Source organism: Gavia stellata, chromosome 2 (genome assembly GCF_030936135.1).
Source record: "Gavia stellata isolate bGavSte3 chromosome 2, bGavSte3.hap2, whole genome shotgun sequence".
Lineage (NCBI taxonomy): Eukaryota > Metazoa > Chordata > Aves > Gaviiformes > Gaviidae > Gavia > Gavia stellata.
Genome location: NC_082595.1, coordinates 109,083,924 through 109,109,187, shown reverse-complemented (window position 1 = coordinate 109,109,187; position 25,264 = coordinate 109,083,924). Strand labels below are relative to the sequence as shown.

The window sequence follows — 25,264 nt, the reverse complement described above, 5'->3', positions numbered from 1 at the left end:
CAATAGGGTAGCTTTTCATGTCTTAGGCAGAAAATTTTTGCCATTAATTTCATTCCTATGTTAGTTTCATAAACTATCAGAATCATGTATTATGTTTTCTACTAAAACTGGATTCAACTTTTTATGATTTCATGGGCCCAGCTCTCATGCCATAAACTGTCTTATTGTATAGAAGATATATAAGTTCATGATGTATTTAATTAAAAGAAAACTTTCCAGTAGGTATGTTTCTGCCACACTGTTGGAGCCATGCCTTTCTTACCCACCTCATCAGGACTTTGTGGTCTTTCATTTTGCTGTTCTTTGCTTGCTATGAGATGAATTTAGTCAATTCAGATCATCAAACCTTAATAAGACTGATAAAGGCTCACAACCTAAGCAACCTGTTTCAGTCTATACAGTTATGGTTTCCCATCAACATGATGGGATCAGACAATGGTACAAAGGAGATATGAGACTCAAGAATAAACTTTTGTTACTGTGAGTGGCAGAACTTTTTTGGCACTAGATAATTGCTTTTCCACAGTTCAGACGCCAGTTTTCACTTGATTTCAATGGGCACTTGTGATAATCCCACTCTTTATAGATGGAAGTGACAACCCATTTGTTTGTTGTCTTAATCATGATAGAGGAACTCAAAGCATAAATGAACAAATTACTTTATGGTTGAAAGGGACTACAGTAAATCTGTGCTGTAGCTCTTAGAGCTTATTCAGCAAAAATTACTGGAAAGATCATAGAATCATTTAGGTTTGAAAGGACCTTTAAGATCATTGAGTCCAACCGCAAACCTAACCCTGCTAAGTCCACCACTAAACCATGTCCCTAAGTGCCACATCCACAGTCTTTTAAATACCTCCAGGGATGGTGACTCAACCACTTCCCTGGGCAGTCTGTGCCAATGTTTGATAACCCTTTCAGTGAAGAAATAGTGATCTAAACACCACTCCTGCTTTTCTTCCCATGCTCATCTTCCCTTCCCAGTGCCCTGCTCAACATTTCCCTTTCTTTTTGAAGTACAAGCCTGAACCATTATCCATTTTTTCCTGTTTCAGGTTAGCAGTACATAGGCAGAAATCCTGAAGTGCTCTGTCAGAGGGCTGTTAATAATTCACATCTGTCTTATAATTCATGTTTTAGAAGAAGGAAGAAAAAAACCCCAACTGTTCCCAAATAGGAAAAAAAAATAAATCACATGTTCCATTGAAGGGGAAAACTTTAAGACTTTCAGCTACCTACAGGCTTTGCATGTGATTACTGTTTCTCATAATGAAAACAAAAGTCTGCACTAAATTAAGAGTTGGGAATCATTCTGATTTAATAAAAAGGGTACTGGGTAGAAGACAAAATACAACTGTGTTAGATGTCTTTCTGGACTAGTTAACCATGAGGTCTTAGGCAAATCAATTCCTTTTCTAGTCTGTGTTTACCTTGATTATATATGGTCTACCAGCTTTTTGGGTCGATGCTGTGCAGGTGGATGGAGCTTCTCACAACATTGCCTGTAATTTGATTTGATTCCTTTTGGGTACTGCTACAATGTGAATGTTAATAATTCATGATAGCTAATCTATTCAATACACCTCATTCCTCCTTGCATCAAAAGGCAGTTAAGAAGCGAGTACAAATAGGAGTTCATCTGCACCATTGCTGTTGAAGTCTGGAAAAGTTTGAGCCCTGACCTAAACTTTATCTTCCCCAGTAAATTGCTTAAGGGTTTTAGATCATATCAATGGCCGGGCACTTCTCAATCAACCTTTTCTTTCAAGCAAGTCATCTTTCTTTCCATTCCTTACTCTTCATCTACACGAGCTGGGAGTCAACTTACATCAAAGATACTTGGCAGTCCGAATAGCAGAGGCCAGCTGTTAGCCTGTCCTCTTGAGGACTATGTACTTCGAGTAACCCGAGAGACGGAGAACATCCTCCTGTTCTGCTTCCAGATCCTGCGTCCCGAGTAGCTCCTACCAGCCAAATCACCATCATGTTAAGTTGAAAGACTGTCACCATGCAGCCAAGTAAAGGCGGTGAATCAGGGAGGTTTTGGTCACACGGACAGCGCTCCAAAATGGACCTGGTAGAGGAACAGGGTGGGGAATGAAAGGAGCTGGAGGGCATTAAGGATGAAAGTCAATTAATAAAATATCCACAGCATGACCAGAGGATGAGGGGGTGGGGGGAGAAGAAGAGAGGGTGAATTTTGTCCAGATGTATTTGAAGAGTGTTCACAATAAAAAGGGAATAGTTTAGGATTAAAACAACAAAACATGACTAGGAGCAATTGGCTGAGGTTGAGCAGAGAGAAGAAAGATAGGTGAGTGACAGGAAGAATTTCCTAACAGGGCAGTCTCTTGGATTCATCTAATCTCAGTAAAAAGATGAAAGTACTGTTGCTTGGCTTTCTTCAGTTTCTGATGGGCAAAGAATTAAAAATTGCTCTGGAAGAAATCCTTCTGTTGTGCTCTACCAGGCCTGGAGTACGCGACCAGATCTGCAACTTGCTAGCTCCTAATTGTACTTACCACTTGTGGTAAGTCCCTGTAGTCAGTAAGACAGAGTTGCTATTAAAACCAGGGGTGAAAACCAGATTACAAACCTCTGAGCCCAAGCCTTAAGCACTGAACACGCATTTGCTGATCATCAGGCCAAAGTCATAGCACAGGAGCATCCTCATTTTGGCATGAAGTCACACTGTACAAAGAGTTTTCAGGCAGTAACAGTAAAACAGTCTCATGTCCCGTGCTCAGTAGCTCTCTCTTGGTCTAGAGTGCTGCATTCTCTGGGCTCTTCAATAAAAAGCATGAGCTTGAGGTGGTGGATTTTTGCTTCCTCTGAGTTTCAGAGATGAACTCCAGCGCCAACAATCTTAAAGGCTGAGGCAAGTCATGGATTTTGAGCGGAGAGTCCTGGTATAGCAACCTCTATCCCAGCAACCTCAGGCTCATTTCCTGACCCTGAGGGCAACTGGCAGGGCTTGGCCATTATTAACCTCCATTAACCTGCTTAGCCTCCAAAACATCAGGGAAGTTGCATCAGTGCTACATTTTAGGAAAGATTCCCCCGTCTGGGAGCTGTCTGGGATAGGGCTTGTTGGCACAAGCTAAAAGCATGCCTGGGACCATTTTAGTTATTTAACAGTTACAATGTGGGCAAAGTGATTGACTCTTTATTTTCGTGCTGTTTAATTTCCCAGAGTACACGTAGTGTATTGGCACTTTTTTCCCCCAATATGTATGTTTTGCAAAAAACGGGGGTTTTGTTAGAGAAAAACCCTAGGAACCCTTTTTTAATAGAAAAAAAGTGTCTTGAGCATTTCTTGACTCTCTGTCCTGAATCGCTTCACCCAACAACTTCCAGAGCAACGGGGATCCATTTCCAAGCTCGCATTGCTGTAACAAAAGCCTTCTTCATGAAGTCCAGTTGAAAGTTAAACTAATGTGTCACTTAAGCACACTTTAAAGAGGGTTTTTATGTCTTTTAAAAATGTAATTGAAGCTTATAAAAGTCTTTATAAATTTATATGTGAGAAAGTTATTGAGTAGTCTGAAGAACAGCTTATGCCATGGCACAGCACAGCATGGCTGGAGGCTAGATACGGCTGCTCCAAATGCCACCGCTACCCATATTATCATGAAAATATGAGTCTCTATTAATATTAAAACAAATTTTCATTAAAAAATTGTCATAACATGATTAAGTGACTTTAAAAGTTTCTTCACATTATGCATAATTTTTACAAGACGAGAGCATTAGAATAATCGGCAGCCAGGCAGCACCTTGCGGCAAAGGGGACTCCAAACACTTTGTGGCTATGCATACCAGAAGCAAGTTTGCCTCTTGTTCCCTTTCATTTGCTTTCCCCTTCTCACTGCGGAAACCTGGGACTTGCTCAGCACCAGTCTTGTAGTTCAAGCTTTTTATTGCTTCCCTCTTCTTAGCTGCTGCAGAGGAAAAGATTAACTTTCTTCTTTATAGCCTTAATTCTTAAATCTGGTCTAATATCCTCTCCTGTAGTGCATGCATTCAGTTGCTGCAAACCCAGCCGCTGCTGATGGGTTAGTGTGAAAAGAATAGCATACCCCCTACCTCTGTGTCTTTGAGTCTTGAAGAGAGTTCAAATGGTTACTCTAGTTTTGCTTTTCCTTTGATATTTACTTACTGTGGTGCCTTCCGATGAACACCCCCCTGCTGTGAAACACCCTTACGATCGCACTTCTTCTCTCAATGTGTACATGCTCAGTTGCTATCTGGTCATGTATCCTCCCTGTGGACATGACCATATTCACACATGGGGCAGCTTACACACTCACAGCCCTCTCAGGGCTCCCATGGCATAGCGTGGAAGGCAAATATTAAATCATTGGCTGTTGACTGTTCAGTTAACCAACACATCAGCTAAACTTCTGAGGTTCAACTCTTATTACGCTATATTTCTAGCATCTGAGACATCCCACCAAAGCAGCCAAGAGAAATTTGGTTCCCAGTGTAGGACCCCTTCCCATTCACCCTGCAGTCTGGGGTATTGGCAGCAAAGCCAGATCCTGCGCAGGCTTATGAGTCTGCAAGAGAAGATGTTTTCCCACGCCTACCTCCTCAGCTTGACTGTTGTCTGGGATGTTTCTGGGTGCAGGGAGATATATTTAGCATTGAGGCAGCATTTGCTAGCCCTACACTTTCTTTGCTTGCAAGAAAAAGCCTAACAGTCTGGTTGGATGCTTCTTGAGGGCTGGATAGATCCAAGCCAGATATGCCAGCTGGGACTCATTGTCATAACCAATGTATTATTAGCCCTGAACTTGTATTAATTTGTAGAGAGAGGACTACAAGTGGACAATGGAGGTGCAGTAAAACCATGCCCAGAGTACCAGCGCCCAGGTTTTCAGATCCGCTTTGGATGCTTAAGAGCTCTGCCTGACATGGGATAAGTGGAGTGACAAAGTGGTCCTCTGCAGATCTTTGCTATGCTTACACTGCAGAGATGTTTGAACTGCTTGATTGCCAGCCACTTTCCAGCTCAGAATTTGCATCTGATTTTAGTTTTCCTTAAAATATCAGCCTGTAAACTATAGGAGCTGGGGAACTGATATAAGAACGGAGAGGAGTTAGGAAGCCAGAGGTAGAAAACTCAAAAGCTACTTCAGATGAATCCATCCTAGGTTGTCAGTCACAATCCTCTCTGCTCCTGGGACATCATCTCAATTCTTCTTTTACTTCAAATTCAGAACGCCTATCATGTAGTGGTTACTCAGGATTAGGAACAAAGATCTAGTTATTTTCGAAAAGACCCATGCGTGCAAAAAATCACTGATGATAAGGGTTTGTAATATAAGGCAGATTTGAATCATGTCTTTGGTCTCTCAACAAAGATACACACATTTGCTTAAAACAGCTGAAAACTCTTAATTTTTGGCAATTAAAATAAAATGAATGGGGTTTGAGCCCAGCATCAAACCTGTAAAGTGTTTGGTATGGTCATAATTTGGAATTAACCTCCATTTGGCCAACAATAAATTGGACTGTTGACATAGACATTTGGTGTCCCATTTGAAGTTCAATGCTATATTGTTTCCTGTTTTGGAGAGGGATAATCATAATGGATTATTACACAAATGTATCAAACAGAAAGCTTTTAGAGCTAAACACAGCGTCTGCCTTCATGCACAAAGATATGGACCCTTAGGATAAGTAAGTTAATGGTAAACATAAACAGGAGAGTTAATATTTGTTCTACTTGATGTTGTTCATTGGTTTAACAAATCCTTTGTGGCCCATCTATGTTGAGCAGTTCTGCACAATGCACTTGAGCTAAATTACATAACAGTTTATACAATCACAATTGGTAAATTGTGGCTCAGACTGTAAAGTCCTATCCAGTAATCCTGCCATATTTCTAAAGCAAATTGCTCCTTAATTGAAACCTGCTTCAATATAAAAATACAGCCTTTTCAATGAGTCATCCTTTTTTTTCCCTTTACACTTTGTAAAGGCTTCCAGCAGTTTAAAGTGAGGGTTAATTTTGCATTAAGACCATTGCCTCCTAGTTTCTTTCAAATAAAGCCAAGGGAAGTTCAGGGGAAGGCTCTTTCGTCTGATAATGAAGCTCTCCATGTTAATGATGCATGCAGGCTCCCTCGGATCCTCTGAATTAGAAACACTCATGTGTGTGTGCGCTACTCTGCTTCATTAACATTAAGGAGAGGTAGATTGGTGGCTATTTAGGGCACAGTGAAATCGCTGGCTATTTAGGGCAAATGGAAATGGTGCTAATTGTGGCTGGTTAATTCCATTAGTAGGGTACTTGTATTTTGGTGTCTGTTTGGCATATAGGTGAAAAAAACATGCACAGTGACATCCTTTCAAGGTGAATGTAGTCTCAGGGTCATTGTTGCCTTGTACCAGTTAACTTCTATGGAGACCTGCAAAGTTTTTCAGGTTCCCCAAATTTTTGGTTTGGTGTGCTGGCACTCTATCAGGAGTCGGGTATGTGTTTGTGGGTGGCAACACCTTGAGCAAGGTATGTAAAAGGCAAGAACGCAGCATTCCAGGTCAAGGAAACCCCAGAGATTTCAGGCCATAAGATATCTCTGGCTCCCTTTCCCTCCTGGGTCATGAACAAACTTCCAGGTGAAGGTCAGGGAATCCAGAGTATCATGGTATGAAACCATGCAAAGCTTTCTTCCTCAGAAAGGCTTTCTGGCATAAAAAAAAGGCTTTTCCAAACCAAAGATTCTCCAGTGAAGGCTCCCTGTCTCGCTATCCCAAAGACTGAGAAAAATTAACTGAAAAAGAAAGTTGGTAGAGTCTGAAGCAGTCAAAAGTCTATCCTAGCTTTGAAGTCTAGGGAAAGAGGTCTTGTCTGTTATAAGTAGGCATACTGGGAAAGATGTATTTCACTTAACTGTAGCCAGCTGGAAGTTAGCTGTCTAGTTTAAGATATTTATTTGGGGTGCCTTTATAACCTCTTGTCAAGATTGGTGTCCAACAGAGTTGGATTCACACTTAATTCACTGCCTAGTGAATTCACATTCACTAGGCTAGTGAATCTACTCGGCTAGTGTGGAATTGCCACCTAAATTTCTGACATATCAGTCAGGTGACGTCTATCCCTCCCTGTATCCCAGCAGGATTGCCTCTTCCAGGCTTTCTTTTCTGTCTTTAAAACTTCTTGGAAGTACCACGGAGAAGTCCCTGAGAAAAGTGTTTCAAGCTGTCTCATCAGACTTCTCCAGCGATGAAGAGTAAAATGAGTAAAGAGCAGGAACACGTGGATTTACGTTGTACAGAGGACGGGTCTGAGTCTCCGTCACTTGCTGTGGCGTTGTGCACCTTTGTAACTCAATAAGGCAATTTCTGATGAGCAGGAGAGTTTAATGTTGCACCACATTATGTGCGGCGTGCTTCTGCTGCTAGAAATGTTTTCCTGAATACCTGTGCAGGTGCTGGTAACTGTGGCAATAATGTGCTTGTTGTCATTTACTTGCTTAATTAGCAGCCTAATATCCTGGTCCAGTTAATGCCTATAAGAGGAGGTTTATTAGTAGTACAAAAGCTGTTTAAGCCTTATAAACTCCTTCCAGTCAGTTTCATTGGTCTGCCAATATCTTCTGGTTGAGTGATTTTCTGCTGATTCACACTTCTCCTGTTTCCCACTGCTGTTTCTCAGCTGAATGTTTCTGGATAACCAGAAAGTCTGTTGCCAAAGTGACAGCCACCAGAATAACAAAAATACCCCCGAACTGATTTTACAAGAGAAAAAAAAAATAATCTGCAGACAACCTTCCTCCAAGATGACTGCTATTGTAATTATGTACTGGCCTCAAAGCAGCAAGGAGAAAAACAACCAAAAATTGCAAATACAAACAGGCAATTTTCAGGATGACATGAGTTAGCACTGTCTATCTTGGGTAAGCAAGCCATATCCAGTGTGGAGGGTTGGTTAATATGCTGAGATCTCTAGTTGTAGGGTAATACTCCAATATTTAGAAATACCAATTTAGATATGCTTAAAAGGGGCGGGGGGGGGGCGGTGTTTTAAGCTTAGTGTCAGCTCAAATGCCAAAACTGACTAAGTGGACTAAAGGTGAAACTGCCAACCTGCCTTGATCCTGCAGCAGCACTTGATTCATGTATAAATCTGACACGTTCATCTTTATGGCAGAATCATGGCCTCAGAGTACCTTGGCAAGCCAGCAAGGCTTCTCTTCAGCAGCGAATGAGATCTGCAGTCCCAGGACGTGTATCCCTAGCAATTCCCCAAGTATAAAGTGAAGATTGCAAGAAGCAGGAAAAAACTTGTTAGTTGCAGTTGTGCAGCTGCAACCCTAATTTTCTTGCAAGCATGCCTAGTGTTGGCAGGGCTGGTGGTGGTGATGGGTGACTCTTGCTAGGATTTTGGATGCTTCCATCAGAGCTCCTCCTGTATCTTCAGTGGCATAGCCAACCCTGCATCAATCCCTTTGCAAGCCAACTGGGACCATGCTGAGGGTGGGGAATAATCTCTGCCAGTTGCTACAGAGAGGGGTGCCACAATGAGATGCGTCAAATTCTCAGACGAGCTTAGGCAGTCTGTGCATGTGTGTGCAGTAAAAGGACAGGGAGGAGATTCTTAGGCTAGGTTTTATTATTCCTGAGTTTTGATATCAAAATGCAATTTCTAATGTGGAATTCTTGTCACCCAGATTAATTGAGGTCATGGAGAAACATCAGCTCCAGAGAACATTTTAGCTTACCTCACATCTGACATACTCTGGAGGAGCTTGATGTCCCTCGTTGCCTCTAGAAGGAGAGGAGACCTTCCCAGTCTCATTCCAGATGTGAAGCAGTGTGAGTTCTCATTTAGATGCTCAGAAGAACTGCTGTACTCAAAGCTCACCCAGTTTGTGAAGGGTTCCATCAGTTTGCAGCAGCCCCAGCTTCATACTGTATGCTGACCTGGGCTCAGAGCAGCTTTTTGAATTACACAGGATTTTTGCACCTTCAGCCTTGATGAAACTTTTGACTGCTCAAATGTGAGTGAGTAATCAGAAAACTCTGTCAAATTTCATGAAGATGAAGATCCTAAAAGTTGAACCTAAGGCTCATGAGTCTGGTGGATGGGGAAATACTCTGACAGTAGGAGTTAGTACCCTGGCTGTTGCCATTGCTCTGCTTTGGCACAAACTTTGCTCCTCTGTGCCTTTATTCCTCCACCCTTCGTCTCTCTTTCTCTCTGTCTTTTTTTACAGCAGTTCAGGCAGACATCATTTCTTACCGTATTTGTAAAGAAGTACACAAATGAAGTCACATTCTGAGAGACAGCCAGCATATACTACTGTAATTCAAATAAAAACATAACTGTAAAGGTTGCAAAATGACAGAGTTCAGTGAAAAAATGTGATTATATTTTTTTCCTCCAGAAAAGAGGCTCCAGACATTCCCTATAATTTAACTGTGACTGACAGTAGGAATAAGACAACCACAGTCAATTTTGTCCCTGATACTTTATCAAACCTGTATGGCTGGATGGTTCTCCTCTTGGATAAAGAGACTTATGCGTTGACATTTGACAACCCTTTGGTCAGCAAACAGCTCCAGGTAACATGGGAATTTTTTATAATTTCAAAATTATATTTGGAAGAGATAATCATGCTTTCATCTTTCTGGGTGAGCAGAGAGAGGGAAAAAAGTGTTAAGTGCGCTGAGAAAATCTCTATATATTTATAGGCAGGGCTTAGATATGATGACCAATCCCTGAAACTCTCAGTAGTAACTTGGAGCAGGAAGATGATTTTGGACATCTTAGATGAAAGTTCAGTGTGGTGCTTAGGAATCAACAAAATTTGTACTACCTTAAGACATACTGAAGCATGGTTTTCAGAAGACATCGTTCCTCTGCACCTTTTAAAGGTGATGGGGGAATTGATTTTGTCTGCATTCACCATCACCTGCTACTTAATTTTACATCTCTCTTCCATGTTTCCAACACACATTTTGCAAAAGAAGATGTTCCCTGGGAGAAGCACCATCCTTTTTATCCCTTTATACTGCACTCCATGGAGATCTAATCACAGACACAGGCATGTTTATTTTCGTTCCCTCTTCTTTAGTATTCAGTGACATTTAGCAACTTCGTGACTGGGAATTACTTGCTGGTGGAACACAAGGATCTTCCTGCCCATCCTGAGGTTGTGGTGTCCTGTGGGACAAGGACGGGACAGCCACTCCAATCGCTGCCATCATACGGACATCATAGGAGCTGTGACTGGTATCTTGACAGCAGACTGAGGAAGCTAACCTATTTGGGTAAGTGCAACATGAGGGATGCGATGTACCTTTTTGTTCAAGAATGGTGACAGGGCTTGTGTCTGTTTAATTTAACTCCTCAAACTATGTAAGGCCTCAGACACAAGGCCATCTTTCAGTGGCTTTCAATAAGTGAAAGGTCCTTCAAAAAGATCAAATCAAATAGGTAGATGCATGCACATCAGGTCCATCTCTATCTGATCTATCTGATGCCTGATCTATCAACAAAAGGAATGTATCATAAATAGTGGGGGATGTGACATCAGTTGAATTTGAATTGGTGTTTTGGAGAGGAAAAGGCATTAAATTCCACTAATGATCTCTGTTGTCAGCTGGTCCCATGTCTCATGTATCATTAATAAATCATGTGCAATCTATCTAGGCTGAGCCCACTGAAGGCAATAGGATTATTGGGGAGAATTTTTCCTATGACTGGAAACTTCCAAAGACGAGATAGACCTTTACATTTGAGTGTGTTGGCTTTGTATAGTAGATCATGAAGCATGGTGGTCATTTTTTAAAGAAATTCAAGTATTTACTGATACTTATTCAAGTTTCATTTATTCTTTTAAATTTGGGACATTTTCTATGATTCCCATTCTCAAGGAAATGATCTTATAAGGGTCTAAGTTCTATATGTAAACGGCAAGGCAATGATTGTTGACAATATCAATAATAGTAGGACCAGGAATCACAAAAACATTTCAGTGCCTGTGAGAAGCATAGCTTATCCTTCACGACTGTCATACAGGGAAGCTAAAGTATAAAGATGCTGAATTTCAGAGTAACAGAAAATTTTACCACTAATCTAAACCGTTAGTTTTAACGAATTTCTCTTGGTTTGCACTGATGAGATGGCCTGCAAATGGTTTCTCATGTATGATCTGTTTAGGAATGAGCAACTAGAACAATCAGTGGGACAGTGGACAGGAAAACAGGGCTGGAACGGTAATCCACCGAGCTTAGTCTGACAGCAATGACAATTGTCCAATGTACATTTGAGGAGAAATGGAGAAGCCCATACCTTAACCTCAGTCTGAGGGTCACACTTGCTGCATCCATCTCTGGTCCTGCAGCCAACTGGCATAGCACAGCTTGTGTCCATACAGCTTAACGTTTTATCTCTCAAAACAGGCTGGATGCACCCAGGCTTTAAATTAGGAAAGATCCCTGTCCTGTGCCAACTTCCAAACTGTAATGGTCACCATCTGGGAGAGTGCATTGGTCTCAGCCAAAGCTGTGCCAGGAACTTGGCCAGCAATATGGCCGTGTAGATTATTGGGGTACAGCTCTTAGTTCCATGTCCTGGCCCTGGTTAGATATAGTATAGATATAGATACAGGAGGAAATGGCCTCAAGTGGTGCCAGGGGAGGTTTAGACTGGCTATTAGGAAAAATTTCTTTCCTGAGAGAGTGGTCAAGCATTGGGACAGGCTGCCCAGGGAGGTGGTGGAGTCACCACAGAATCACTACGGTTGGAAAAGACCTGTAAGATCATCAAGTCCACCATCAAGTCATCAAGTCCACCATCACTGAAGGTGTTCAAAAAACGTGTAGACGTGGCACTGCGGGAGATGGTTTAGTGGGCATGGTGGTGTTGGGTTGATGGTTGGACTTGATGATCTTGCAGGTCTTTTCCAACCTTAGTGGTTCTGTATGATTCTGTGTGATTCTGTGTAGATTGGCTAGTATAAATCTAGCTGTTGAGTCTAAGCCTCACCCAAGGTCATGCCATGAAAGAAGAAATATGGTTTTATTATTTCAGTTTACTAACAGTGTAAATTTGTTCTTTCAAATATAAAAGTCAACTGTTTTTCAGTTTGCATATCCTGAACTGTACTTTCATAAATAGGGCAGCATGGGAAAGCTCAGAAGATGACACCTATATCTTGGCCTCTTACTACTGTTGAAAATAGAGGAGATGACAGTCTTGGGAAGACTGGGACAAAGCGATCTGGCCCACGTATTTCACTCTTGCATCATAGATACTGTCTTGTTCTTCTCTTGCCTTCCTTTCATCTTGATTTTTATTATATGAAGAGCTCGTTGTTGTTTCTCATTTTAATATAGAGAGAAACAATCAACCAGAGTACATGAGGGGAAATTTATGAAAACACCTAAAATGTATAATTCACACTGTGAACATTTTCAGCAAGGACTCTTATAGCAGTGAGATCAATAATTCAGTGTCAGGTACCTAATATCTAATGCTGTTAGTAGGGTGAAAGTCTGAAACAAAGCGAGCGGATTCCTAGCCCTGGCGTGCCATTTAATTTCTCTCCTAATCTCCGCTGTGCAGGCTGAGAGGGTGAGGATAATTAGCCATCAGAGCAGACTCATGGCATGTTGTGGACTTTCCGTCACTCAGGGTCCTTAGATGACACTTGGCCGTCTTTTCAGAGAAATATGCTCCAGCTCTACGAGAAGCTATTAGAAACCTCATGAGGCGAGATTCATGCTCTGTAGGAGGTCAGAGAAGGCTGCCACAATAGTCCCTTCTGGCCCTAAAAATCCACCAGTCCACGCACCGATCTGGAGAGGACAGCGCTTGAAGGTCTGGCCTTCAGAACACATTCCCGCCTAACTCTGCAAGCTGGTTTTTTATTTTTTATTTACATTTAACTATATGAAATAATTAGCCAACTAATTAATCCCGTTTACAAGCTTTGTCGGATTCTTCAGCTGTCAGTCATGCCCGAGCCTGGGGCCGGCGTTGAGTCTCAGCTCCCTCCTTCATCTGACTTGGTCTCCATGGCTACAGGCTGCATCTGCTGACACCCCACTCTCCATTTACTGCTTAATTAAGAATTTCACGCTCAGCCCTTATCTGCTGCTAAGAACAAGAACACACTGTTAAGAAACTCCAAATTTAGGCTGCTGCACAAGGAAAGCCTTTCTTGTCGTCCTGACTGCGTGGAGCCTCTTTAACTACCCTCTTGGCAACTGCGCTGCCACCCTTCAATCAAAAATCATTAAATGGGGCAGAGATAATGAGCATGTAGCATATCAAAAGGAGGATGTTTGCTTGGGCTAAGGAGGAAAAGCTGTAAGGGCCTATAAGCAGCCGCCACTTCAAAGGGAGAAAGGGCTGATAAAGAGTCATTTGTTCCTGTTTGACTTATGTAAAAGGTCTGGTATGTCGGAGTCCCGTCTCGCAGACGCGGGTCCCCCCTCTTGGTGCTCGTGTGTCAGCAGTCAGGCAGCTGGGCGCAAACAGCATCAGCCCAAGCATATAATCACTTGACTCCGCGCCGACAATGGGCACTTGTAGGGGGTGGCGGAGGGAGGGCTGGGGGACAATGGGAAGACAATTATTGCAGCTGCTCGGGAGGGCCATAATTCTTCCTGCAGAAAGTAGCCGGCTCTTGCAGGGCGGAGGGGAGAGCTCGAGCGTATTAGTCATCCTCCGACTTTTGGAAGCACTTCGCCGTGCCGGTGGGGTTTCGACAGCTGCTGGTGTACCGCCTCTTTCCAATAATTGTACATTCTGGCAGGGGTCAACTTACTTTTGACCCTCTGCCTTTGTGCCCATCAGAAAGCCTTTTAGGGCAAACGGTGGGGAAGTGGCAGGGGTGCATTACATCCAAAATTAACGTCAGTAAATACGTATCAGATGCCAGCTCATTCACAAGCAGGCTCCTGAATTCACACAGCCTTTTGCTCAGGCCCGCATGGGGGGGAAAGGGGAGAGAAGGGGAGGGAAGACCCCACGACTGAGAAGATATTGTTATTCAAACGAAGCGGGCAGCTGAAAGAAGCCACCTTGGCCAGCAGTTTGCATCGGGCTCAGGCTTTCTCCATGCCCCCCCTTCCATCTGAAATTGCCCAGCGTCATGCAAGTGTTTGTTTATCTTTGGGGGAGAAAAAAGATCTGTCTAACACAGAAGGCAAGAAAATATACCGTATGGAGGGGATTAAAGGAGTTAAGTTGCCCTGATGCTTTGTACGCTCGCAGTTTTGTAAATTAGATCTTGGCATGGGACAATGCGGAGGATGCTGAATGGGGAGAAATAATTGTTATGGAGAGTTTTTCTTTGATGTGGGCTACCTATGCAATGATCCTGTTAACAAAGGTACTTGCTGCTACCTGCATACATCAACCCTGTTAACTAACCCATGAGTCCCTTTGAAAATAATCTTTTCAGACCATTTTAAAGGAATCAGCACTGAAGGATAGATAACCCCAAGTTCCTGCTGGATGCTGGGTGAGGGGGAGGCGAGGAAGCTTGGGGTATCCCATGCCAGTCATGTCTACATCAGCAGTTTGGCTTGGACGTTATTCATCTTCATAGCATCATTCTGATTTTCTCTGGGGCACCCCATGTCTTGAAAGTAGGGTTCCTCCAAGGTCACTGACAGGCACTGAAATTGGTGCGTGGCTCCCCGAAACACTGATGGGTTGTGGCTCAGCCATGTTTCAGGAGAGTGGTCCTAACATGATGTGACCATGCTGGATCAAAAAAACTTATTGTAACAAGGGAGATGGAAAGAAACGTCACACTGGGACATCTGGGATATTTTTAGGAGAAATATTCTGTGTAAATTACAATAAAAACATTATGAGCTTTTTAAGTCTGTTACAAATATGAGCATATGGTGCCACAGCGTGGTACTGCTCCTTGGCTAAGGTCTCTGGGCAGTACTGGAATTGGCTAAAAACCAGAGATGTTGTTTCCTTTTTGTTCACTTTTGAAGCGTTTAAACCATTTTCTTTTGGAATGAAACAAAGTGTTGGCTTGCTCCATCTCCAGATTTCTCTTGGCTTTTTTCTCCAATTGAAGTGCTTGACACAAACATTATTGAAAACATCACTGAAAGGATTATCAAACTTTTTATTTACCCCAAATACATTTTTCAGTAGACACAACTTTTATGGAGACGGGTCATCCTGCTGACTTTGCTCAAGCTACTCATGTGTGAGTTGTTAAGAGGGCCTGAGGGCCAACCTCACATTACTGCTGTGTCAGAAGCAGGTTTACCGTTTCCATAGTTCTTCAAAAAAATAATTTGATTACACTTATTGTCTTTTCTAAATTCCTAAGGAATGATCTCACTTCCATCACACTCTGTGGGTTTTTGTAATTATAGGAGAAAAAACAGGTCCTTAAGAATGTTTGTTTCTAATATTAAAATACAGAAAATAAACAAAGATATTTTCTGCAGCCTTATTGCTCAGGGGTAAAGGAGAATCCTAGGTGAAAGACCTAAAGAATGGAGTTAATTTGTTACAGAGGACTGGTTGTACAGGCATGAGTCTTTTTTTCCAGCTAGATAAACTCACCCTATATCAGTTGTTTAAGAAGGTCAGTTGACCAGATGTGGGCTGCTCAGTGGCCTCCGTGAAATGAACTAGCAAAGAGGTGCCCTTTGTAAGAGACACAAAGAAAAAAATCTCCATCCTGGCAAATGAGCTCCTGTCCTTCTGGCATGGCAGCAGAGAGACCAGAGAATGTAGCAGTTACAGAAATAAGATGATGAAATGCCCTTATAATCCTGTCAGGGATGGTCTTTTGACTATGCAATGTCTGCAGGAGGATTTTTGTGCCTTCACCTCTGCCTTTGCAAATATTAATCCGCTGTAAGCAAGAATCTGTGCTCATTAGCCCAAATCTCTTCTCCTCACTGCAGTGCCCCCATGATACCATCTTTCTGGGTACCTCCTGGAACAGATCCTGGTAGAGGATGACAAAATATCCTATCCCAGGTTCTCTGGTTTCTAGAGGTGTGTCTCACTGTGTTGTTGATTGTGCTGTCCAAAAGTTTTGATTTTCCTGTAATGTATGTTAGCCCAATTGATGCTAAATAGCATGGACTTGCTTGTTATTTGTAAGTCAGGCTATTGGAGCCATTTATCCTAGTTTCAGCCCTTCCTAATATCCACAGGCAAAATTCCCCGTCACTGCAAAGCTGATAAAAGACTAAGTTGCTCCTCCTTTGTGTTCACTCAAGGAGCCCTGAACCAGATGAGAGTTACTAGGAGTATCATCAAGAAGGCCTATATTTATGATTCACAGCCCAAACATCCAGGAAGAGCTGTAATAAGACAGAGAATTGATGAGCCTTATAAAGGTTTTATACAGCTAAACCCTGGAGCCTTATAACTACATTTTGTGAAGAGTCACCTTAATTCAATGTTTACTAATGACGTCCTTTGTCTGTATTGCCTATATCTCTTCCTGTCCTGTACAGAAACAATGATAACATACGTGGCAGCAAACCAAAACAACCAGAAGGACTATGTCACTGTAGTCTTGATTATTCCCAAAACCTGTAGGTCTCCTGTTTTAATCAGTTTTTAGGAGTTTTTGTGGGAAATAGCAACAAAATACTACTGATTGACAACAGTTTCACTTTACACCCCATCGACATAAATAATTGTGCAAGTTGCAGGGCTGTGGAGAACTCAGCCCCTGATTCCTGCACTCATGTGGAGGGTATAAATGACTTACAATGGTTTGAATTGTCATGCTTTGTGGTTGGATGACACTTCAAATATGAGAAACTTTTGTCCTTGCCCTGACTCTGGACATGACTGTACTGAGTTAAGTCTTAAATGTTCTTTTCTTCACTATGTAAAGGGACTGAAGCCCTTTATGAGGTCTATATAACGTATTGATGAAGTTTTATGTCCCCTCAGGATTTAATTAGAACAACTTTTCTCTGAACAATACAAACATCCTTAATTAAACAACTGCACTGTAGTGCCTGCAAAATTAAGCAAAAGAAGGAAGGCCACCATAACCATAAAAGTACCCACAGAAGAGCATTCTTGAAAAGCCACATGAACTTTGTGTCAAAGCCTTTAAATTAGCGTCTTCATGTCATTCTTTCTCCTCAGAGGTTCACCTTACGGCCACCCAAAGATATGATGCTGTTCAGTTTGAGCTCTGTGTGATGATTTGGGGCAAATTGGCTTGACTGATAGATGGATCACAGCTACCGTTGGGAGAGAAGGTGTCACTGAAGAACGGGGCTGAGGCACCTGATTACTAATTAATCAGACATGAGAAAAAACCTCATGGAATCAGTTTCTATTTAATTATGGAAGCCTCATTTGGCATAGGAGCATATGCTGCTAACTCAATCGAGTGCTTTCAACTGACATCAAATAGTAATTATCAGAAAGAATCAAGTTTTTTGATTATTCATACTAATTTATTGAACACTTAAAATTAATGAACCTCAGTTATTTTAAATTTGCTCAGTTGCACTGGGAGAAAAGGAGGGAGGTAGGGAAGGATGGTTTTCACAATTTAAAAGTACAGAGACTTGTTTAAAGATAAAATAAGTAAATTACAATATGGCATGAAATCCCATCGGTGGATTGATACACAGTAGGAAAGTTCCTGGCGTGCTCTGGAACTGAGGAAAATTCTGACAATGGCTTCATTTATTCCATTCTTCTACCACCAAAAAATCTTCCAATGACATTTTAGGGTCACCATAAGGGGTTGGGCAGCGGACAGGAGATTTATCTGTTTGTCAGAGTGCTTCTATTTTAACCTACAGTTGTTCCAGTCTGGTGACTGAAAGGAAGTGCCTTTATATGCCACTGGAGATGAAGAGAAGGTAGCCTTTTAGCTGGATCTGAAGCAGTTTTCTCCTGCTCCTCTTAGTTTGATTTGCATTATCCTGGCCCTTCTCCTGCTGACAATATACTGGTGCAAAGGTTACAACTGTGATAATTGCTTCTGACCTCTTTTCACAGCAGAGAACACAGGGTCCCTGTCTTCAGTCTATAAAGTCTGACTAATTAAAGCATCTCTTTCAGATACCAGATTTGGGGAAAAAAAGAAATCAAAACCAAACTACAAAACAAAAGCTGTAATTTGCTGTTTGAGCCAGTTAATACATTATGCATTCAACAGTGTAATATCGCTTGTGTTAGTGGAACTGCTGTGGATTTATAGTGGGATAAATGAGATTTGTGTTCCAGCCTAGAATTTCTGATTGTTGAATGTTTTCTTTTAGCGGTTTCTAATGAGTCGTCTTGAGACCCTCTGTATCTGTAAATTAAAATGTGTTTGTTTAATCCTTTCTCAAAGCACAAAAAGGACAAAAATGCTTAGAAAACAGTTATAATTGTTCTTAAAAAAAATCTGTTTGTTAGAAAGGTAAAATGTTGTCTGAAAATCACGTGTAGCAATTGATATACTATGGTTTTTCTGTGTTGTTTATTTGTAAGGTGTTGCTGTAACTCCCTATAATTCTCTGTGTTCAGTCACAGGAGCTGACTTGATTCAGGTCACACTGAAAGAGAAGGAAAGAGTGGCTTTACCTACCCCAGGTGCGTGACGGTCTGTGTCTGAAAGGCTTCGTCTGGGAGTCACACCATTTCTTTTTCACTACTTTTTCAGAAATAGGTAGCTATTTTTCACTTCAGTATTTTGTACATCTATCAACCCAACCTGGGTTCTTGGTGTTCATTTAAGCATTTCATTGAGCCATATCTACCATTGCTGAAGATAAATGTGTGATTCCACAGTATAAAAGGCTATAAACTTTTGCTAAGAAATACCATAGCAGATCGGAAAGGTCATGGAGAATGTAACACTACAGTGTAGTTTAGTGCTCCATAGTGATCTTAGTGTAATAGTTTGACGTTGCGCAGTTACGTGTCAAATCAGACAGAAAAATACACCAGCGACAAGGGAGACCTCCAAAGTTTGGTCTTAGTTGCATGGCTGCCTTGCTGCGTATTAACAATAATCATTTACGTGGCAATATGGTTTAGAGACCTTTGTGCAGAGCGTTTCCCCTGAACAAACAAGTAATGGGAAGACAGACCCAGCCTTAAGAAGCTCCACCTGGGTTTAATTTCTCCGTGCTGGCAATGGAGGGGTTTTCTACTCCACAATGTTACTGAGCTGGGTCCAGCCCCCCACGCTTAGGCATGAGCTTGCTCCTGGGTTTTCAATACCTAATGAAGCCCTCGTCAAGAAAAACAATGCCAGAATTTCCTTTGCAGTGGTAGGACAGAGGTAGGTGCTTGTAGAGGCCTCCAGAGGGAGGCCCTGCCTGCGCTAGTTTAGAGCTTGCTAAACTTAGCGTACAGGATTTCTCCCTGGAGGCTTTCCTTCCTCTCTTGATGGCAGGGCAAACTTAGGCAATTAATTTATGAAGACTGGCTCATTACCTGTCTGAAATACAAGTGCAAGTTAAGCACCTTCATTTTGTGAACTTAATTTCTCCCATCTCTTCCTGATACTGAGGCTCAGAAGTTTCCTTTAGGATTGAGCTGAAAAATAAATCTTTGGGGAATGAGCAGGAGATGCCACACGTCTCAGTCAAGCTGGGTTTCCAACACAGGTCTTCAATACCCCTTGCAATGGGAAGGGTCCTGCTTTTCTGAGGGCTAACAAGCTTGTGAGAGTTGATAACTCATTTTTATAAATCTTTCATATTTTGGGAAAGAATGGAAATTCCCATACCCTGGGAATTTAATGTGCTTTCTAGAGCACTGGGGGAGAAAAAATGGATGAGAAGAGTTGGCACTTTCTGGTAGGGTTAGTTACCATTTTGATCATCTGGTTTTGCCACCAAGCACAGGTGATTGGTTTTTATTTTCATTTCTTCATCTTAATTTTGTGTTCAGAGTGCTCAGAACTTTGGATGGCATAAATAAAAATAGTGAAGCAGCTGCTTGTGAATCATATTCACAAGGCATAACATAAGCTAAATATGACAAACCTCAAGGTTTGCTTGGCTTTTGATGGGTCCCAAAGAATTTGAATCTGTTTTTTCCAGTTATCTCCCTGCCCTTTAACTCTGAAAACATGGTACTGGTAGAGATCTTTTTTCCCATCGGGCAGCTTCCTTTAAGCATGGAAGATAACACAGAGCAGTTAGTGTTGCTTCATCAGTGACAAAAGGAGGATGTTAATACCACAGATGCTTGACTAGCAAAGAAACAGTAATTCTCCCAGCCACTGAAAATGATGATTCTGTCTTTGTATGTCCTGTTTTGTAGCTCCTTCTGATGCTGTCTTGAAATGGTCGCACCCAGAGACATGGAATGATGTGGAAAAAGGCTGGGGTGGATCCAACCGCAGCATCCCAGGCCCTGGGGAAGATGTCATCATCTTACCTAGTAAGGAAGGATGGAAAGGTGTTTAATTTCTGTAGAGGTGCTGGGGTCCATTTACATTTAGGATATGTATTTGTGTTGCAACGTGGGCCCCTTGGCACTAGTGTCCATTCTAGTGTGTGCAGGACACCGCATTTGTTCCTCGTCACATTGAAATCTTGGCTACAATACAAAAGGGTGATTTTTTTGGAACAGAATAATCATTCTTTTCCATTTACACATATGCACAAGCACACACACACTTACTTACTCATACTGATATTCAAGCTTAATTCTATGCAGGGACTTTATTTCCAGAGCGGAAAATTTGCAAGACCCAAAATCTCAGCTCACAAAGAGCTCATCTCTTGATCCACCTCCCCGTGTTTTGTGCAGGGACCATATTTTACATTTCCACAATTACATCACCTTCCATTTTATTTTCTCATTGCAGTCCACACTATCAATGATAATCTCTCAATCCATTTGGTGTGAATGCCTCCCAGACATTTTAGTCTATGCCTGTATTTCAACTTCAGCCTTGAGTTACACTTAAATCCCAGCTCAGTTTACAAGCTAGCAAAAATATCAGGCAACTTGCAACAACATCTGGAGGAGAAAACTTGCGATAACCATTTTACCTAGTAGCTGACCCTGTTCTGATCAGGAAGTTGATCTCCTGAGGCCCCTTCCAGACATAATTATTGTATGATCTTATGAATACAGTGCGGTATATATCTGACTTACTCTGGGACCTGGTGCTAGCTCCTCCTCATTTGTTTGAAACTGGGTAAGTCTCTCTGCCTACCACAGCTCCACTTCTGGAAATGGGGATAACATTGCTCAATGTCTCTTCCTCTCCCACCTGGTTTTGGCTTATGAAGTCTTTGTGGAAGGAGGTTTCTGTTGCTTGTGTTGGGGGTGGAGCCTCACTCATCGTTAGGACTTCTCTGTCCTGTGTCATTAAAAGTAATATAGATATAATTTCAGTTTAAATTAAGAATTATATCCAGCCTTCAGCAAATATTTGGTTTAATCTTCAGTTTTCTGATAAATGTTAAAAAAACGCCATGTTATTTGAAATAATGCTTTTCTTCACTTTTCCGGGGGAACTTACATTAAACTGAAGAGTAGATAATTTCCATTTTCTGATTAGGTCCCTATTTCCTATCAAACAACCACACTGTGTTTTTTTCAGTTCTGTCATCTCACTAGCTATAATGCATAAATGTGGTTAAGTGTTTGTAAGTTCAGAGGCCAGAAATGTCCCTCCAGGGGTTTGTTTATCTTCTGTAGGTCCTGTGTCCTATGTGCATCAAGGTAACAGTAAGCACGTATGTTTAGGCATCTTAACCTGTTCCTCATCATTACAGTAGAGCCGGAAGACTTGCTGAGCTGACCAAATGTAGGTATCTAATGTGAATTGAGTTGTTCTTCACTGATGGTATTATATAGAGCTCCAGGGCTCAAGTCACTTGCTTATATGAAGATATCTAGTGTTGTTTGAAGTACTTCAGGAGCATCCTGCCTAGCCAGGTGAAACCCTAGATGGTCACAGATGTCTCTATGTCATATTTGCCAGTCTTGTGTGAGGTCTCAAATATCCAAGGGCATTTCAGATAGTACTAAATGCCTAAATGAATTCGTTATGATGGGAACTTAGACATCTAGCTTCCATCAGATAGCTCAGTTCAGATGCCATAAATTGAGCTCTGAACCTCATTTCTCCAGAGCATGTTCAGCAACACCTGAGATATGAACCTAGCTTGTAGTTAATGTACATCCTCTGAACCATGATGTGAAGGTCTACATCTATTTCCCTTGACAGTATAAGCAGTATAAGCACTAACATCCGTGTAAAGGTCTTGCCAGTGGGAAGCTGTACCGGAACAGTGGATTGGCCCTCTATCTCCAAAGTCCAAATGCAGCACCCAAAATGCTGGACTTGCTTTCGTCTTCCATCAACATTACTGCAGCCACATCACTGGTACTTCATGTTGAACACGTGTCTGCTTGCCATTCAGAAACACATAGAATCATGGAATCATAGAACCATTTAGGTTGGAAAAGACCTTTAAGATCATCAAGTCCAACCATTAACCTAACCCTGCCAAGTCCACCACTAAACCATGTCCCTAAGCACCTCATCCACATGTCTTTTAAATACCTCCAGGGATGGTGACTCAACCACCTCCCTGGACAGCCTGTTCCAAGTGTTCTTTCTGTCCTGTGTTCCCTGGTTCCTACTGCACTCTTACCTCCATCTGACCCCTTATGCAGTCATTAAACAGTGGGGCATTTCCCATGTGTTTTGCTCTGCTCTCTTTTGGATCCTCTTGCCATGGTTGTTCTTTACACACCATTGCATATTTTGTCCTTCATAGCTCTCCAAGAATAAGGCCAGAGACAACACCAGGTCATTTGTTTTAACTTCTTATATATCACATTATAACCAGTTCACCAATATCAGCCCATGACTGCCAAAAGACCAGATCATTTCAGTCTTCAAAATCACGTGTCAGATGCAGATATGAAGAGGCACAAGGCTGCCACTGCTAAGGCCTCTGCACTGACAGTGAGTTAATAATGTAAAATGTCCTCAGATGGTCACTGGAGGTAAATCACCATCTACACAGAAGCAGAAAGTAAGAAATAATTTTTTTTTAAAAAGGGTTGGCTAAGGATTTGGAGTTTTCTTGTTTAGATTAGAGTAAAAGAGTGGAAGCTGGATGCTGAGGTTGCAATGGTCCTTTGGTGCATTGCAAACTCACCTATGAATAAAACTTCTCCGTGCTTCCTGCAAAGGTGACTGTAATCCTCTCGAAAAAATAACTCATTTTAGCTGCCACATGAGATATTGACCATGGCCCCTGTCACATAGCACAAGGCCCTTCATGACTAAGCTGTGCCTGAAGCATTGCACGGTGCTGCCCACAGCCCAGCCCAACTGATCTAGTTCTAGGACTGGAAACAATACCGCTGCATCAGCATGCTGGTGTGCCAGAACTAATTAGCTCTCCTGAGAGGCAAAGCTCATTAGCTCAGGCCTGACGCTGTGCAGCATGACCGCACAGCCTTTGGGGTCAGAACTAACATCTCCCGAATTTAGAGCAGTGCTGGTTTGGTCAGTTTAACTGGGGAATGTCTGCACTGTGCTGCAGGGTATGGTATAGGGATTCTCTCCAGCATACTGGTGCCTACTGATTGGGAGCTAGCAGGATAAGGGTTGGACTATTAGACAGGATCTGTGTTTTACCATGGACAGGAATGTCCTCCGCCTATCAGGAACTGAGGGGCCAGGACAATAAAGGTTGTCCAAAAACCAGAACGCAAGTTGTTGCCTGAGCAGGATGAGACCCTGGGAGTTCCCAGCTCTGAATCACCCTGTTCAGCTGCTTAGAGCAGGGTGCTCCACAGGGCACAGTAAAACTGTCTCTGCTCTTCAGAGGAACTTTACTGAACAGCAAAACCACGACAAAAAACTTATTGGTTGAAAAGGAAAGAGGCAAATTATATATTTGAAAATGCACTACCTGCTTGGACCGGTGGAGAGCCATACTCTGTGACTGTCTTCTTCCTAACAGCGATAAAAATCTCTTAGCTCCTATCGCTAGAGTAGATATGTGTGTTTAGTTGGTAAGCAGAAACTCTTCTTCTCTCCAGTGCCTTTCTGGAATCATCCTTCAGCTTTAGCCCAAGAACATGAACACAAACTGTCTATCACCCAATCTATTTTGAGAGAGAACTGCTCTATTGTACGCCTGCCTTTTCTGATCATACTCCCTCTAATTTCTTTTTACTCTCCCTCTTCATTCTTTCTGGCTTGGAGATGTTGAAACACTTATTGGCAGTGGGAGCCAACAGAGTGCAGGGTCTTAAATTGGGGTCATAGTCATCATCATTGGTGTGATAAGGGCACTGGATAAGTTGCTCAAATGAAGGCACCTAAAACGTAGTTAGGTAAGGTGAATTTTCAGTCTGTTTGTCATACCTTGCTTTGCTGCCACAAGTGTGTAGGATTTTCTAGTTTCAAGAAAGTCAACCCCTTTCTTGGGTCCAAAATCTAAAAGGAACTGGGCAATTTTTAAATTTATGTTTAATCGTGGCATTTCATAGATGTTTCCCTACAGAAAAGTGAGAGTTTGTTCTCATGAGAACAAACATTCTGCAGACCACCCAAGCTTTGTGCTCCTGTACACACAAAAATAAGTTTTTTGCAATTCACTCCTGGCAAAATGCAGCTGTGTCTCACTCTCCGCTGCCTTTTGGTTAGTTATAACTCTCTTCTGGGAGCCATCCATAATTATTTTCAGGTTGAAAGCCAAGCCATGGGCCTACTTCTGGTACGCTGGGCATTACTGGGTAAGTCCTTTCAGCCCCCAAAGAACAGTTTAGAGTCTTATAAAAACAAATAAGAGATGTTTAGTGCTCATTTCTAGTGTGAAGAAGTGCAGGGGAAGACTTTGGTCTGGGTCTGACACTATGTTGAAATATCTGAACAAACGTGGATTCCCAGAGTTCACTGAAGAGCTAGGCCACTGCCGAAGCTTAGCTAATGAAGGCTTCCGTTTGCTTATTTAATAAAATAAGCAGAATAGCATCACTAGAGCTGTCTCATGGGCCGGACTCAGGAAAGTTTGAAAAGCTAGAAAACACCTCTATTAGCAAAATGTTCATATTGAAACTCAACTTTTTGTGTTGCTACTTGGTGTCTGCTTCACATTTAGAAGGTGCTTTTTGGAGGGTTTGGAAATTGGGGTTGTGTACTAAGTTATTGCATTTTTTGCCCTGTTTTGAAAGTGTTGGTGAGACTTCAGGAGTTCATAGACTCCTTTGTACAAGGATGAATTTCACTTGCAACAGAGGTTGGTCCCTCATGTTAAAGTGACTTTAAGTGTTGGTGTGTTACAAGTCCCC

General features: G+C 42.0%; 1 protein-coding gene across 1 annotated transcript in view; it reads left to right on the top strand.

Annotated features, from left to right (window-relative positions):
- The window catches only part of PKHD1 (PKHD1 ciliary IPT domain containing fibrocystin/polyductin), a 267,464-nt gene that overhangs the window by 141,289 nt on the left and 100,911 nt on the right, over positions 1-25,264 (top strand). Inside the window, exons 47-50 of the mRNA XM_059831956.1 lie at positions 9,396-9,573; positions 10,086-10,281; positions 18,503-18,568; positions 20,252-20,371. Of these exons, the coding sequence (XP_059687939.1) occupies positions 9,396-9,573; positions 10,086-10,281; positions 18,503-18,568; positions 20,252-20,371 (560 nt within the window). The remainder of the gene's footprint in view (positions 1-9,395; positions 9,574-10,085; positions 10,282-18,502; positions 18,569-20,251; positions 20,372-25,264) is intronic.